The sequence below is a fragment of the Aulonocara stuartgranti genome (assembly GCF_965226115.1).
Source record: "Aulonocara stuartgranti genome assembly, chromosome: 1".
NCBI classification, from domain to species: domain Eukaryota; kingdom Metazoa; phylum Chordata; class Actinopteri; order Cichliformes; family Cichlidae; genus Aulonocara; species Aulonocara stuartgranti.
Genome location: NC_138939.1, coordinates 27,420,829 through 27,438,792, shown reverse-complemented (window position 1 = coordinate 27,438,792; position 17,964 = coordinate 27,420,829). Strand labels below are relative to the sequence as shown.

General features: G+C 41.4%; 1 protein-coding gene across 1 annotated transcript; it reads left to right on the top strand.

Moving 5' to 3' along the window:
- Positions 1-1,869: 1,869 nt before the first annotated feature.
- Positions 1,870-12,033, top strand: LOC309711967 (interleukin-1 receptor accessory protein-like). Its single transcript, XM_082542545.1, has 10 exons — positions 1,870-3,269; positions 5,598-5,853; positions 7,601-7,784; positions 7,899-8,043; positions 8,125-8,187; positions 8,284-8,407; positions 8,524-8,666; positions 8,764-8,910; positions 9,030-9,182; positions 9,293-12,033. The coding sequence occupies exons 1-10, from the start codon at positions 3,212-3,214 to the stop codon at positions 9,610-9,612; spliced, it is 1,593 nt and encodes a 530-aa protein (XP_082398671.1). The 5' UTR covers positions 1,870-3,211; the 3' UTR covers positions 9,613-12,033.
- Positions 12,034-17,964: the final 5,931 nt, after the last annotated feature.

Sequence of the window (17,964 nt, the reverse complement as noted above, 5' to 3'; positions counted from 1 at the left end):
TTGGTCTGGCTCAACAGGAGGCTGCACCAGATGCAGTACACCATCACCATCAACTGATAGAATATGAGGTTTACACAGGTCACTTATAACTTACAAGGGACCAAATGGCAATTAACAAACATATAGCACTCAGCTTACACTTCATTGTCATTATGCTCTCAAAGACAACCAAGACTGAGGGAAGGCAAAATCAGTAGGAAAATAACTTCACTACAAACAAATTCATTATGGTGAAGAGTTTATCAAATGAATGAGCAGCACTGCAAAGGTGACTGTGAAGAAAGGATGTATGCACATCATGTATTATTTTGAATTTACCCCCTATGTAGGCACTTGTGTCTTGCGGGGTTATTGACTCAGAGGATGTCCCCACAGAGATGCCTTCGGCCACAGGGCGCCCACTGTTTTGGCTGAGGGCCAACTGCTCAGCCTCTGTGAGTGGTGGTGGTGGAGGACCCCCACCTGTTTTTCGGGCCTCCGCTTTTTTTCTGTTGGCTATAACGGGGTCACATTTGAGCATACAGAGTAAGTGCTTACAGAAAGAAAATTAATGTAGCCTCTAACTGCAATTGATTTACATCGGACAAACAGACCAAGCACTATGGCTCATAATACAATTACACCTTACCTGTTTGGACTATATTTTTATATTTCATTTTTACTTGCTGCCAGGCACGTTTGGGGCCTGTTGGGTTGCACCTGCGCTCACATCACATCACAAAATAAAATGTATAAAATAACAAATAAAATAACATATGATAAAATAACGTGTTAAATGGGTGGAAATCCCTAGATCAATGTTTAAATTAACACTCACGCATTGACTCTGTCGGCTATGTTTTGCCATGCATGCTCCCTTTCTTTTGCAGCTGTGGCTGTGTTACTTTTTTCCGCGGAATTTGCATGTTATCGGCATATGCTGCCATCAGAATTTCGGCCTCAAGCGCTGTGAAATACATTGACCGTGCCTTCTTTCCCTCCGTCTCCATGGTGACTCGCTTAATCTGTGCTCCGCTTATCAGGGCTTTATGTATCCTCGTCCGCGTGCTTCACTTGGGGTTGACGCAACTCCGCGTTGATTGAACTAATTGTTATCAGCCTTTCTGAAACCGAATATTCCGAGTTGGACAGTTCGGGGTTACTCAACCCTGCGTATCGTTTTTCACTCTGAGTTTTCTAAACCGGCTTCCTGAAACAGGGCCCTGATTTATTGTGAATGAATGATATTGTTTTATGACGCATTATACTGCTGAGTTATAAGAAATGCTGTTCGCAGAAAGTCATTGCCTTATTTGTCTGATTGGAAGAGAACAGAACATACTGGAGAGGTTTTCTGCCCTATCTCAGCAGGAGCAGATAAACAGGGAGCCAAGGTCGTAGCTTGGGCGCTGTGTGAGAGAAAGAATGTGAATGTTTAGGCTTTTATGACTAAGTGGGGGCCACTAGAGGCTATAAGAGTTTGATCAATGCTCCACCATTTTGAGATCTGATGCTGTCTGCGTACGGTGTCCATCTCCCACGCGTGTGATCATTAAAATCATCGTTTGACTCAACCCTGCCGGACCAGTGTTGTTATTTTGGTTTTTCCTCTTGTATCCATCCCCAATATTTGAATCCGTAACAGTCTCTGTCTGGATATCTGCCTGTCCGTCAGGATCCTGCAGGCCATGTGTGTCTGTGTCAATATGCTGGCGTTCAGTTTGACACCCTGTCTCACATCTAGCACTTCTAGCTCCAGGATACTGAACTTCATACTGTTGTAGGTAGGCAGGGGGTTGCCGTTCACGACCAGAACATCTTAAATCTTCAGTTAATGGAAGCAAGATGCATCTGGTGAAGTGATTGTGCTGAAAGGTGAGTCTTTACAACACTAATAATAAAGAACCATGTCTGGACATGGTATTTAAAATTGACAAGAAACTGTACACACACTAGTGTACAGTGCGTGTACAATTTTGTTCAGTTTTATTTTTCAAGACTTGGTAAATTGACTTTCTTTATAATTTGGCCTGCCCTTTTTATTTTTTTATTTTTTATTTTTGTTTTGGCAATAGTGAGTAATTTTGGGTTCGAAAATATTTGATATAGTATAATTAAGGTAAATGTTGTTATTAGTTGTTATAATCTGATAAGGAATATTTTATGTCATTTTTTTGTTGTTTTATTTTTCAGTTTACCCACTGAGAAAAAAATAATTACCAATAAATACCATCTTACTGTTCAGTGCGATTTATTCCAATTTTTTGCAGGACTGTTGCATATTATTATCATCATTATTATTATTATTATTATTATTATTATTATTATTATGGGATTGTGTGTGTATGTGTGGAGGGGGGATTAATCACCATTTTATCATCATCAGCCTTTGACGGAAACTCACACGGATCGTTTCATGTTCATGTTTCACGTTTCATGAATTTTGTGATCCGCAAATATTTACTTAACTTAAGGCCACCTACACACTCTAAAGCAGGGAGCCAAGCTTAAAGGATAAGCTTGATAAGACGCCTACGAACTGGGATTTTAGGTTTTGTTTAGCAAGTTAATCCAAAGAAAGCTTGGCAGTTTTGAACTTCATTTGCCCCCCAGATAACTGGAACACTCCTGTTATGCTGAACTGACTGTGTACAGCACCTGGAAACAGGCACGTGCAGGGGGGGGGGGCTAGAGGGGCTTGAGCACCCGCCCCTTTCCTGATGGGTTCCCAAAGTGCCCTCTTGTTGAGGCAACTTTTTAAAAAACAAATTATTATTATTATTTTTTAATGTGTGTGTGCGTGCGGAGTCCTGTCTGTGCCCCTCAACAATAATATTTAACTATTAATCACAGTTTTGCTAAATAAAAGGATCTGGCTTGCATCAGTCACATGATCACATTTAACCAATGATCGCCCTTGACGGCAGAACGCGCTGGTTACGAGCCGGGAACGAGCTCACAAAGAGCACGCGCATTTTTAGCGGTCCGGAGCTGTAGGAGAAGCACAAGTTAACTCAGAGACACAGACTGATGCGACAAAACCAGTAAGTAGGTGTACAGCGTACACTGTAGTGTATAGCACCCAGGAGTATTAGCTTATTACGTACACGTTGGTAAGCTTTTTTTTTTCGAACTTTATTTGAAATTATAAGCGACCAGTCAGACATTCCAGTTCAGTTCTCTTCACTTTAGCTCCTAAGAAGATTCGTGTTGAGTTTTGACGTGAGACGATATGAACGGAAAAATAAGCCTTCTCCTTCTTTTTCTCGTCTTCCTTACATCGACACCAGGTAAGACCTCTTCATGTTTTATGGGTGATTTTTATTTTATTTAGAACATAAATCTACAGTTCATAATCTAAAAAAACATTGCTCTTTTACATTTACAGTGAAACTTATTATTAAACACTGTTGGAAATGTCGAGTTTAAACTGAGTGGTTAACGGTGTTTTGAGCGTGAACAATAAAAACAAAAAAAAAAACCCCAAAAAGACCAAAATATGTTTATTCAAAAAATGAATTTGCAGTGTTGTTAAAGTATACCAAGCTGCTAAAAATACACGCACAATATTAGGCACATGAGCTTGTGTCAATACTCATTCGCCTGGTTCCTTAGAGCCTTGTGAGTAATATAAATGTGATGCTGACAAGTGATGAGATTATTACATTAAAAAGTTATTTTTAAGCAATACTGGTGGAAGATAAGTGACTGACATTCCAAAGCTAACATCTATAAAAAAATTAATTCAATCAGAACATCTCCTTCCAACTGACTTTTATCAATTACAAACAAAACAGTTTACAAAACTGATGAAAGTCTGTTGGAATGAAATGTGATTCAATAAAATGGTGACAAGCAAGACAGTTCGGGGAAGTTGTGTTTTTCCCTCATAGGCACCTGTTGTTTCTTCAGGTGTGCAGAGATTTTATTTTAAGGCAGTTTAAAGAAAGCTAAATACAGGCAATGTAAGGCATTTTCATCCTCAGTTTCGTTTTTACTTTGTTCCTCTCATTTCTTTCATTATGTGTCATTAAATTATTTTAGTCCCTTTACCCTCCCCTTACAAAACATTGCCCCTGCAGTGCCCCCACTTTATCCAAGCACTGCTCTTTGTGTTATGGTTTCATTATTATTCAAATGCGTATCTGACTTCCAGTAAGTTTAGTCTGTTATTTATTAATTCTGCTTCCTAACACCGTGTTTAACAATGTTATCAGTGACATCACGACCTGACCCAGCAGCAGTGTTGCTGGGTCAGGTCTGTTTGGTTGTTTGGTTGTTATTGATCCCTTTACCCCTAGTCCTAAAGTGTATATTTATTTTCTTACTCTTATATATATTGTTTGTTTACTTGCACTGCTGTAAAAGGAGCCTCGTCGTCTCGTCTCTCTATATACTGGAATGTATATAGAGAGATGACAATAAAGTTTACTTTGACTTCAGCAGCGAGCAGGCGCACACTTTTCGCGTATAGAATTTCGATAAAGCATTGGTGCAGATTATAAGTCTGTATTATAATGTCTGGTGTTTTCGTGTTTGTTGTTTTGTTTTATTTTGCGAGTTGGTTATTAGATGCCGCTCCAGCCACCAGTGAATCCCCCGCCGCCCCGCCCTCTCCTCCCTGTGCCGCAAGCAGCAGGTGCACCTCGCATACGGAGGGCGCCCTTACTCCCAGGAAATGGGTGATAGAAAACCGATCGGTGCCTGTACCATTCCCAATATGCGCTGGCTGATGTCGGGGCAGCATGAGTACGAGCAATTTTTTATTTTATTTTGCCGATGCCCGTGATGCCGATGTACTGGCAAAAATTTACCAGGACATTTTCCGTTTTTCTACGGAATTTTTTTTTTTTTACAGTGTAAGTCTACAGCTGCCTAAAGCATTCATGGTTCTTGTATATGTGTCCATCAGTGTACATGTGTACATTTGTTTTGTTTTGTATTCCAGTTTAGTTCTTTCTGGTGTCCAGCAATAAAGCTGCCCTTTTGAGTTTGTTTCATTTCCGTGTCTGAGTCTGCATTTCGGTCCTTTCCTGTCTGCCTGCACACAGATTATGACAGTTATGCGCCTCATAAGCCTTTTAAAACCCCAGAATGGCAGCCTGAAGGAGCGCAGTATTCATCAAATTCCTTTTAGGTAGCAAGAGCAGGCGCCAACTGGAAGAAGCGTGGAGAGAATTCACAGAGCAGAACCTTCAAAATACGACAACACACAATAACCCTTTACATTATCTTTTACATTATTAGGGGAATCTACAACATTTTTACATTAAACGTCATACTTATTTCTCTAATTCTGATTCTTTAGGGAGCCCCTCATTAATTCCTCTGTCTGCAACAAGTTATTATAGCCCCTGCACCAACCCCCCCCCCCCCCCCCCCCAATTTTCTTATTACCCAGTTTCTGGAAGCCTGCTAAGGGGCACCAGGGCTGTACTGCCCTCCCTTTGTGGTAATGCTGTGGCATTTAAAGATATCGGTGACATTAGTTCAGGGTAAAAGTAGAATACTGCTAGTGACTGCACTGTGAAGCCCGAGTTTCATTAACCAGACAAATATGATCATTTTAGACTAAAGCAATGCTTTTTTTCACATGTCATTATGAATGTCATTGACAGGTGTGTGCCCACTGAGTTTCCAGGAAGTAAATGTCGAGGCAGGTGAGATGGCGGTACTGCAGTGCCCTTCTTACAGAGAGTACCGTGATGGAGATGCTGAGGTGTTCTGGACCAGTCACACCGTGGATGAAATGAAACTCTTCAACATGTCAACGTCAGCTGAGCAGAGGCAGATGGGTGTGCTGGTTCATGGAAGAATCCTTGTTATTCTCAGAGCTTCAGTAAACCATCAGGGGAATTACTCCTGCTCTTTTCGGTAAAATGAATGGTTTCCTTGTCTAAGACTGACATCAAACAAAAGTCGTGCCCACACACTGACATAAAGTACTATTTCCTATACGACAGGATAGCAGAGCAAGTTTAACTTGTATTATATTTTATTATAACATTTTAAGGTTGTTATTGAACATCACGGCACCAGAAAAGCACTTTTTATATTTGTACTAAACCAGGTTGCTTGTTGGCATTATGGTATGACAGTTTCCCTAAATGCTGGTAACATATATGTGAGGATCCTGTGTTTGCAAATAACAACCCGCCATCTGAAGTTAGCAAATCCTGAAACACAACTGAGGACGGCGGGTTGTTGTTAAGGTACAGAAAAACTGGAACAAAGCCATATTTTATTCAAACTAGAACATAGAAAACATTCATTTTTTATAAACTTAGATGGTTTAACAACTAATGTACCATTTTAACTAAATTTTAAGAAAACAATCATTGTAATCATTCTTAATAATTTTCAATTAATAATTTTGAATTTGACCGCAGCCGCATGTCTCAAAAGGCAAGGCAAGGCAAGTTTATTTGTATAGCACAATTCAACAACAAGGTGATTCAAAGTGCTTTACAGTGCTTTAAAAGGTGGGACAGGGCCATGTTTAACACTGTGTAGCATCACCTCTTCTTTGAACAACAGTCTGTGAACATCGGGGAACTGGGTAGAGCAGCTGCTGGATATTTGGGAAAGGAATGTTGTCCCATTCTCAACAGTCACTCTTCATTGCCCTATTTTTTTTGTCCAGTGTTTTGATTGGTGAAAGGTCTAAACACCAGGCAGGCCAATTCAGCACCCAGACTCTTCTACTTCAAAGCCATGCTGTTGTAATGACAGCAGTATGCAGTTTAGCATTGTCTTGCTGAAATATGCAAGGCCTTCTCCGAAAGACATAGTCATAGAGTATATGTGGCTTTAAAACATGTATATACCTTTCAGCATCCATTATTACAAGCTGTGTAACACGTTGCCAAATAATCTTTCAAGTTTTGTTTCGCCTGACCTCAGGACAGTTTTTCGCTTTGCCTCAGTGAATCATAGAAGATGATTACGTTGTTCTTTGCATGGTGGTGCATTAGCCTACATTAGTGGATGGCACAAGTGTCCCTGAGCCCATGCTGTGATTTTCATGATAAATTAAATTTAAACCAGTGCTGCCTGCAGGCCTAAAGTTAAAATCATGATTTTCATGTGTAACACAAACACTTCCTTCTCAACCTTTTATTGGTTGAAAAGTGTTTTGTTGAATTTTGTTGAGACATGTCATCAAATTCAAAATGAGTGTTTTCCTGAAATGGTACGTCTCAGTCAAAACATTTGTTTTCTGAGTTCTGTTGTGAGTAAAATAAATAAATCAGGTAAAATAAAATCAGACAAAGGCACACAAGAAGCATGAGTGTATCACAGGTTATTAGGTTTCATCTTCTGTGGGTCAGAGAAGAGCCTCTCAGTAATCCAGCGTTAAAGGAATGGATTACTGAAGGCGAAGCTGAGAGGGATTTTTATACAGAATGCCAGATATGTTAGTTTCATTTCACTGTTTGCAGCACAAAACTTTCTCAGCTAATAATAAATCCTGATGGACAAATAGCCCGCTAAGTAGATGAACACCATTTTAAAACTAATCCTTTAAGTCTTCTCTTACTTTCCCATTTTTTTGTTTCATTTTGCTTGTTGCTCAGAATGAAAGTTAAAACTTCATGTTACTGTTTTCTTTCCTTGGTAGGAATTCCAGCAGACAGTCCTGGGTAAGCCTCAAAGTAAACACAGCTCAGTCCAGAGACTCTGAACAAATGAACCAGATCTCTAAAGAATGTTACACAGAGGAGTACTGCAAGTTGTATTGCCCTGAAATTTTTTTTCCCTTTAACACCCTGAATATCACCAGAAGCGGCGTCACATGGCACAAGGTAAACAGAGCAGATTATGTGAATGAGATCAAACTGTAAAGTACTGTTACAGGGTTTTAATGTTTTTCCAAATTTGACAGCTGACTACTTAAAAATCGAGCTTATATGTTGTAGGAGGGCGGGTCATCACCAAAAGACGGTTACTTCCCAAGTGTGAAAAAAGAGGACAGTGGCAACTATACCTGCACCCGGTCTTACCTGTATGATGGTCAAATATATAACATGACCTCTACGGTGAAACTTGATGTCCAGCCAAGCAGTAAGAAAAACACATTTTGCAGATATTTATTTTGAATGATTTTAATATGTGCTTTTCAAAAGGTTTTTTTTATTTCCACAGAAATAACTAAGAAAGCAGTGATAATTTCACCAGAGGACAAGCAGGTATTTGAGGTAGATTTAGGTGAGTTATTGTCTATATTCATACACCTTCACACTCTTGGCTAAAGCTTAAATGTTAATCGTTTATAACAACCTGTGTTAACTCTGCTTTTTCTAGGTTCAACAGTGGTGATTGATTGTAAAGCAGTTATGATGTCAAAAATGGATGACTTGTTTTGGTTAAGTGGAAGTTCATTTGTGGATACAGACACTAGTCTACCAGTTTTCTATAATGATACACGGTAAATATTTCACACACAGGTCCTCTGTGGGTCACACTGATGTTATATGTAGTCACATCAGCTCAGATATGAATTCTGTTTTTAGATCTGCCTCAGTCATTTCCTTCTCTTCTCAGGGTCATCAGCACAGAGGAAATCAGAATGAGAACATCTCTAATCTTCAGAAAAGTGTCAGAGGACGATCTGTCAAAAAATTATACCTGTAAACTGCAATCTGCCTACCAAACAAGCTTAGTCACTATCACTCTAAAACAAAAAGGTATGGCCAGCTGAACATTTTGAGTACTTAATAATACTCTTTAATGTGTTTATTTATTAGATGAGCTAATTTAGAAAATCCCCATCACTCCCTACAGCTGCTCCTTCCTCTTACTTTGTGGCTTTATGGATTGTGGGCTTTGTGCTGATGGTGATGGTACTAACAGCAATTATTTATGCAAAGTTTAAAGTCGACATCACGCTTTTCCTTCGTCGAATTCTTGGCTGCCATCGAACCATCCCAGGTAGTTTTCATACATTTTGCTAATTCAAACATTGTCTGTGTTCACATTTTTGTCAGAGCGGCAAAATCTGCTTTTTTCTATCCACTTTTAAAACAACATTTTTATTTTTTTCCATTTAGATGGAAAAAGCTACAACGCCTGCTTGATGTATTACAAGAGTAGCACAGATCCAGGACTAAATGAAGATGACAGAAAAAGGCTGGAGAGTGAAATGAAGTACAGACTTGGTTATAGTCTCTGTCGCTACAGTCCTGATGTTGTACCAGAGAGAGGTGCTTACATTTTTCATATTTTTACAAAATTGTTATTCTAAATTTTGTCCTTACAAATTCAATCAAGGGGAAAACAACACACTCTGATCTGTGCTTGTCTGCTCCTGTAGGAGAGGCTGTGTTAGACTGCATAAAGCAGAGTCAGACAGTGGTTCTGGTCCCCTGCTCAGAAGATTCTGGTTCAGGAGTCGACCTGCTGAAAAGTATCCAAGCATCCCTCAAGAAGTTGCAGACTCACGTGGTTTTGATTAAAACTGAGACAGCCGGAGTCTTGAGCACAAGTTCATCTTTAGAGGCCTTACAACTCTGCAAAGCTGCAGACTGTGTCACCTGGAAGGGAAAAAGCTCGATGCTGCCCTCTTCTGCCTTCTGGAAGCTGCTACGTTATTACCTACCTGCCCCGCAGAGAGCACCCAGAGCTTTAATATGACTATACAGTATTTAGGATGTAAGACTGTATTTCCTCCACTGAACACACACACATGTAAAGGAAGCTCTTAAAACATGTGGTTATCCTATTTGGTCTTTCATCAAGTCAGCAAAGAGGCACAGAGAAGACGATCAGACAGAAACTAGGGAGGATCAGAAAGACTAACACAACATCCCAGTGTACTTCAGACCCAGCCACACAAAAACTGGTTCATCCGAAAGACAGAACTCCTAAACACAAACTTAACAATGTGGTGTATGCTGTACAGTGTAGCGAGGAATGCCCAGACCCCTACATTGGAGAGACCAAACACCCACTTCATAAACGCATGGCACAACATAGAAGAGCCACCTCCACAGGACAAGACTCAGCAGTCCATCTGCATCTAGGACAAAGACACTCCTTCGAGGACACCAATGTTCACATTTAGGACAGAGAGCACAGATGGTTTGAAAGAGGAGTGAAGGAAGCCGTCTATGTCCACTGTCAATGACAATCTATGAACAGAGGCGGTGGCTTACAACACCAACTGTCTGCCATCTATAACCCAGTTTTGAGATCCCTTCCCAGACGCCTTAACGACCACTCACATCCTGGGCCTTTTGACCTCAGGAAATCGCATGATAGGGTTAGGGCTAGGTTTCACTATGAGTACACCCGAAACCATGCATGATTGCTACCCACACCCGTTTTCACACCTTGGCTCATGTGATTAGGTAGAGGATCAATAGGGGGCCCATGTCCCTCTTGGTGGGTTACTCCCATAGAGCTTAAATCTGGGACTCTCCATCATTTGACCCTAGAACTGAAGAAGCTTTTCGGTTGAGAGGTGAAAAGTCTTCAAGCAACTTTAAGAAGTCCAGACGCTTTTCTTTCCAAGCTCCTTAGACTGCAAGCTGGAGAGGAAGCAGCATCTCACTAATCCAGATCTTCATTTAGTCTGGATAAAAGCATAACATTTTAACTATTAGAGGAAATATTTATTTATAACTATCACACAAATGTATCATTATATACAGACACTTTTATTGCTACTGATATATTTATTTATATATATTTTTTGTCATGTTCTGTATAATATTGTACTTTTCTGTTAATAGTGTTATTTTGTATTTCCTTATGCTGATGGGTTTGTTTATTGTGTTATCTTCTGATATCTGGTATTGGTTCTTTTTTTTCCTTATTTGTGCCTCAAGTTTTTAGTTTGATTATACAGTTATGTTCAAAATAATAGCAGTGTGTTTTAAAATGTGAGTAAAGCTCAAAATCATCATAAACACGTATGCCAGCCAGGATGATTTGACAACCTTTCACAATTCCTCTGAATTTCTTGGTTTTGCCTCAGAAACAGCATTTTTGATGTCACCCAACAAGTTTTCTATTAGATTAAGGTGTGGGGATTGGGCTGGCCACTCCATAAGCTTCATTTTGTTGGCAGCATGACCTTATCAATTATTTTGATATAAGCAAATTGATCCATGATCCCTGGTGTGCGATAAATAGTTCCGACACCACAGTAAGAGAAACATCCCCATATCATGATGCTTGAACTACCATGCTTCACCGTCTTGAGAGTGTACTGTGGCTTGAATTCAGTGTTTGGAGGTCATCTAACAAACTGTCTGCGGTCCTTGGACCCAAAAAGAACAATCTTACTTTCATCAGTCCACAAAATGTTTCTCCATTTCTCTTTAGGCCAGTCGATATGTTCTTTGACAAATTGTATCGTCTTTAGCACATGTCTTTTTTTTTTTTAGTAGCGTGAATTTGCGGGGGCTTCTTCCTGATAGATTAGCCTCACACAAGCATCTTCTAATTGTCACAGTACTCACAGGTAACTTCAGACTGCCTCTGATCTCCCTGGATGTGATTATTGGCTGAGTCTTTGCCATGCTGGCTATTGTTCAATCCATTCGAATGGTAGTCTCTCTGGTTTGGCTTTCCATTTTAAAGCATTGGAGATCATTTTAGCTGAGCAGCCCATGATTTTCTGCACTTCTTGATATGTTTCCCCCTATCCAATCAACGTTTTGATTAAAGCACGCTGTTCTTCTGAATAATGAATGACCTCACTGATTGGACTCCATATTCTCCGCTTGTACTTTGTTGTTGTCTCTCTAAGCCTTCTGGTTCTGTATCCATATGTTTAATGATTTCTGGAGACACGGGATTCCCAGGCTTTCATTTACATATTCTCTGGTTTTCTGGACTTTGTAACTTGACCCAGTATTTCATATTAAACCTTTGCGTTTGCGATGGCAGAAATGAAGCGTTTGAGAGATCAAATCATTTGGAACAGCTGTTTTGGAAAAAGATTTGATCTTTTGGAGAATTTGGAACACATTACTACAGCGACATCTGGTGGCCAAATAAATGTGATTTTAAATTATTGCACTGAATAAATGTGAATGTTTTCATGTGTCTTTTTCTTTTTGTCTGTCACCTTTTCTGTTGGTTTATAGTATTATTTTTATGGAAGGATATTTTGTTTGAATCAGTCAGTAATTGTAGGTTGTACTTCTGCACATAAAGACATCAATCAATATTTATAGGGTGTGTTTTTATGCATGTTTAATTATTTTTATTAAGAAAAACGTGTTCAACAGTACTGAGACAATTTTGTCTTTTGCACAAAATCTCCTGCTTTGAATGATATTCTCTCTTGGGAGACTGATGTGGTTGAAGTGGAAAGATTGGCTAGCTGGAATAGATGAGGGAATATGGTGGCATGTTGGTCCAGTAATCTAGAGGGTCATCTCCTCTTGGTACATATAGGGCTTAGAGAGTGTGACATTATCTGTGACACCCTATCCATGGTTGGTTCACCTACCCTGCTGTCAAAAACATCGCAGAGCTTGTACTTTAGTGGCTGATAATTTTAGGATGTGCACATCTTTCTTGAGGGTTGAGATGGATAAGCCCTTTTTGATGTCTTCAAGGCAGGCTGTGGCTTGGGCTACCATTATTTGCCTCCTGACATGATGTCACCCTGTCAATGATCCCACTTTACCTGTCGGTAGACATCACTCCTCGATCACGATTTTGAATTGATTACTCCACAAACACAAGCCACAGCTTTTCTGTCGCTGCAACTTATCATTGATCATGTTCTTCATTTAATTCTTAAATTAAATGTAGAATAGAATAGCCTTTATTGTCATTGTACAGAGTACAACGAAATTGGAGTGCCACTCCCTTGGTGCAAGTTTCAATAATAAATATAAATGTAAAATATAAAAAGTACAAAAAAAACAATCGTAAGTACTCAAACAATAGTATGTACAATATATACAGGATAGCAGCATTACTATAATGACAGTGACGGTATGGAATAGGTTCAATTGTTTTTGTGCTTATTTACTACGGTGATAGCTCTGGGAAAGAAGCTATCCCTGAATCTGTTTGTCCTGGTTTTATGTGACCTGTACCGTCGGCCTGACGGTAATAGTTCAAACAGTTGGTTGCTGGGGTGAGAGTGGTCCTTGATGATATTGCCAGCTCTGCTGAGGTACCGAGAGTTTGCTGTGACCTCCAGGCTGGGCAGAGAGCAGCCAGTGATCTTCTGGGCTGTGTTGATGACCCTCTGCAGTACTTTCCTGTCTGCAGCTGAGCACCCTGCATACCATGTTGTTATGCCGTACGTTAGGATGCTCTCTATGGTGGCTCTGTAAAATGTCACCAGCAGCCTCTCCTCCAGGTTGTTCCTCCTGAGCACTCTCAGAAAGTGGAGACGCTGCTGGGCCTTTTTAACCACCGCTGTAGTATTTGCAGTCCAGGAGAGGTCATCAGATATCTGCACGCCCAGAAACCTCATGGAGTGTACCCTCTCCACACAGCTCCCGTGAATGTAAAGTGGGGCCGGGTCTGCTCTGCCCTTCCTGAAGTCCAAGATAAGTTCTTTAGTTTTCGTGGTGTTCAGTTGGAGGTTGTTAACTGAACACCACTCAGTCAGTCTGTTGACCTCATCTCTGTAGTCCGACTCATCCCCCCTTGAGATGAGTCCAACCACTGTGGTGTCATCCGCGAACTTTATGATGGTGTTTGAGAGATGGGTAGGGGAGCAGTCGGATGTGTAGAGCGTAAACAGGAGGGGACTCAAAACACATCCTTGTGGAGACCCGGTGCTGAGTGTGATGGTGCTGGACCGGTGGGGGCCGAGTCTGACAGACTGTGGTCTATTTGTCAGGAAGTCCTTGATCCAGAGGCAGATGGGGGTGGAGAGTCCCAGGTGAGACAGTTTCTGGACCAGGATCTCCGGGATGATATGATTGAATGCTGAGCTGAAGTCCAGAAAGAGCATTCTCACATAGCTTCCTCGGTGCTCCAGGTGACTCAGCGCAGTGTGGAGTGCTATGGTGATAGCGTCCTCGGTGGAACGATTTGTCCTGTAGGCAAATTGGTGGGGGTCCAGAGTGGGAGGCAGACCGGCCCTGATGTGCTGACAGACCAGTCTCTCAAAGCACTTCATCACTACAGGCGTAAGTGCAACAGGCCTGTAGTCATTTGGGCTGGCCACAGCTGTCTTCTTGGCGATGGGGATGATGGTGGAGGTTTTGAGGCAGGGCGGGACGGTGTTTGATGACAAGGAAAGGTTGAAGATTTTAGTGAAGACTCCGGTCAGTTCGTCAGCACATGCTCTGAGAACCTTTCCATGTATTCCATCAGGACCTGCCGCCTTCCTGGGATTCACTGACCTTAGAACACACCTCACTTGGTGCTCCCTAAGTGTTAGTGTGCCAGTGCTGGGGGCGGGTGGAAGTGGTGTGGCAGCTGAGGGCTTGGTCGTCTCAAAGCGGGCGAAGAAACGGTTTAGATCCTCAGCCAGTGAGGCATCAGTCCTAGATGTTGCCTGGTTATTGCTTCTGTAGTTGGTAATGTGATTGATCCCCTGCCACATTTTTCTGGGGTCGTTGTCAGCAAAGTGATCTTCAATCCTCCTCCTATAGGCAGCCTTAGCTTTCCTGATGCCTCTACTCAGGTCTGCCCTGGCCGCCCTATACGCAGCCCTGTCCCCTGTCTTGAAGGCAGTGTTGCGGCTTTTTAGGAGGGATTGCACTTCGCTATTCATCCAGGGTTTTTGATTTGGAAACACCCTGACCCTTTTGTTGACGGTGACATTGTCAACACAGTTCCTGATGTACGAGAGTACAGTGTCCGTGTACTCCTGGAGGTTGTGGCTGGAGAATAAATCCCATACAGTTGTTGAGAAGCAGTCCTGCAGTTGAGAAAGGGCTCCTTCAGGCCAGGTTTTTATTGTCTTTGTCTGGGGCTTTGTTTTTCTCAGCAGGGGGGTGTAGGTGGGGGTGAGGGACATGCAGAGGTGGTCAGATCCAGCCAGGTGGGGGAGGGGTGTCACTCTGAAAGCATGCCTGATGTTTGAATAGACATGGTCCAAAGTGTGTTCTCCTCTCGTAGCAAAGTCCACAAACTGGATAAATTTAGGAAGCACAGTCTTTAGGCACGCTTTGTTAAAGTCGCCGGCGACAATAAAAACCCCATCGGGGTGGGCAAGCTGTTGTTTGTTTATGGTGTTGAGCAAGAGGCTGAGAGCCGTGCTAACGTTAGCATCCGGCGGTATATAAACAGCTATCACAATAACTACTGTAAACTCCCTCGGGATGTAAAAAGGTCTGCACGAGACTGCCAGAACCTCCAAATCAGGAGAACAGTGTGTGTGAATGATCCTGCTGTTACAACACCACTCGTTATGCACGTAAACACATAGCCCCCCTCCTCTGCTTTTACCTGAGTTGCTGTTTCTGTCATGCCGGTGTAGCGTGCGGCCTGCTAACTCGACTGCAGCTTCGGGAATCAGCGGGTGAAGCCACGTCTCCGTAATAAGAATAATGCTGCAGTTACGTGCAAAGCTTGTGTTGGCTATCTGTAGCTCCAATTCGTCAAGTTTGTGGGTGATGGATCTGGCGTTCGATAGGAAAAGGCTCGGAAGTGCTGGCCGGTGTGGATGTTTGCGTAGCCTAGCGTCTGAGCCCGACCGGCATCCCCTCTCCTGCTTTCTTTCCCTCCGTCGCCTTCTACGCTTGCTGGGCGGGCAGACCATCCACGGTGACCCTGGCGGTCTCGCTATCTCCACCAGGATGTTGTGTGTTCGCTGATAGTCGCCAGAAACAGACAAACTATATTTAAAACCTAGGTCAATTGGGTTCTGGCGACTGTAAGAGATGGCGGCGTTGCAAACATTCAAAAATATCCACATTAAAAGTAAAAACGAGCACCAAACTGGAGAGCTAAGAGCCACTGCACCCGTGCGCGCCGCCAGTCATTTTAATTCTCCCCAAAGATACTGAGGCTGAGCTTGAGGGCCACCTAGAGGCTGTGGAGGCTCAATGTATCTACAAATTCACCACCCAACAAAATATGGGTCTTAGTAATGTGGAACCGGGTGAGCATAGGCAATGCGTCTGCATCAGAAGACAGAGGAGCTGACTCACACAAAAGAAGTCAAAGGAACACTGCTTCATACAACATTGGAGAATTTTATTCACATTACTTTTGTAAAGTGGATATTTGATAATATAAATAGCATAAGATACACTATGTTTAATTCAAGGTTCCATCAGTTTTTCCCTAATGAAATGAATTTAAACAAGCACCTGTTTGGAAAAATCTGGATGTGGAAACCATGTTGTAGGTCTGGAATCTGTCCTTCATGACCATTGTCTCTCTCTCATTTAAGAAAAATCCCGCAAACCTGTTAACATCAACTAGGCATGTTTTGTTGTCTTATTGTTAGAAAGTAAATCATGAAAGTGGTTCTCAGAAGAGGAAGGAGAGCAGAGAGAGGATGAGTTTGCTGTCAGGACTTTGGATCTGAGCAATGCTGTCATTGACTTTGCTGTGAGCAAGGCTTGAAAGACGAAGTTCTGATGGGTGAGTTGTTTGCCTTTGTGTCTATGTGAAGGACTGAAACATTGCTACCAATTTATGTTAAAAATAATATGTTGCAATACATGTGTGAGTGCGTGCTACATCTAGAAGCTGGTCCACTGGAAAAGCTCATTGAGCGAGCAATTCTTTAAATGAGTGTGATTATTTGTCATGATGACCTCATCCAGTCTGCGAAGACCTGTTGTTCTCTCTTTTTTTCTGTGCTTGTAGAGATCACAGTTGTCTTTGTGTTACTTCAGCAAAGCTAAATCTCTTTGGGGTATTTTGGTAGTTTAGTTAAAAAATATGATGTGGGATTAGAGCATAAGCTTAGATATGTGTGTCCACTCACCTCACCTCCAGTGTTGGTCAAGTTACTTGAAAAAAGTAATCAGTAACTAATTACTGATAACGTCTCCAAAAATGTAATCCCGTTACTTTACTGATTACTTATTTTCAAAAGTAATTAATTACTTAGTTACTTAGTTACTTTTTAAAAACACGATTTACAACCTGAAGAGGTGATAAAGCGATAGATCTTTCAGCCCAATTCTACTTTTTCTACATAATCCATCATACAAAATGTAATCAAATGGAAAAGTCTCTTTTTTTTAACTTGTTTTATTAGTTTTAATCTTTTAACTTTATGCATCAAGCAAAAATTTAATTATATGCAACATTCTCTGACTGGAAGATATTTGTTTAACATTTAAAATTATTTTCTGCACATTCTAGCACATAAATATTTTTTGTGTTTACACTCAGTCTTTCAAATAGATGCAAGTAAAACACAGCAGAAAATAAATAAAGTCAAAGACTAGCGGTCCTTTTGCTCTATTTTCACCTGTAAAGCAGGAGTGGGGTAGGCGGAGGTTTACCCTGGTGCAGGTGTGCCGCATCGGTCAGTGGAAGAATCCGCAAGTTTCTCTGAGTTTCCCATTACGTTGTAGCACACTTGGTGCTCGCTTGGAAGTTTGGGGGGGGGGGGGGGGGGGGGTTCGCTGTAAAAAGAAGTTTTCTTCCCACGCACAACGGACACTAATGTTTTTGTCACTTTTTATGGAATCAAACTCAAAATAAGGTCAGTACTTCCACGCTTTAAACGCTGCACGCTCATACGCTCTCCCGCACTCGATATATGATCCACCGTTGATCTGCAGAGAGCTGTTGTCACCAACGTCTTATGTCGCTGTCATGAGACATTCTCGCAAAAAAAATCATGGTTTTAGTAATGCAGTAACGCAGCGTTCCTACGGGAAAGTAACGGTAATCTAATTACCGTTTTTGCAATAGTAATCCCTTTACTCGTTACCAGAAAAAAGTAATCAGATTACAGTAACGCATTACTGCCCCTCTCTGCTCACCTCTGACTGCAGTTGTTGTCCATGATGCTGATCAAAAGCTGAAATTATACTATTGATTTTATTTATTATGCTACTGCTGTGTTTGCTCCAGAACAATATGAGC

Excerpts from the sequence above, each read along its gene's own strand:
- LOC309711967 (XM_082542545.1), top strand. The coding sequence starts at position 3,212 with ATGAACGGAAAAATAAGCCTTCTCCTTCTTTTTCTCGTCTTCCTTACA. Across the intron at positions 5,854-7,600 it reads AATTACTCCTGCTCTTTTCG|GAATTCCAGCAGACAGTCCT; the intron begins GTAAAATGAATG and ends TTTCCTTGGTAG. Across the intron at positions 9,183-9,292 it reads TGATGTTGTACCAGAGAGAG|GAGAGGCTGTGTTAGACTGC; the intron begins GTGCTTACATTT and ends CTGCTCCTGTAG.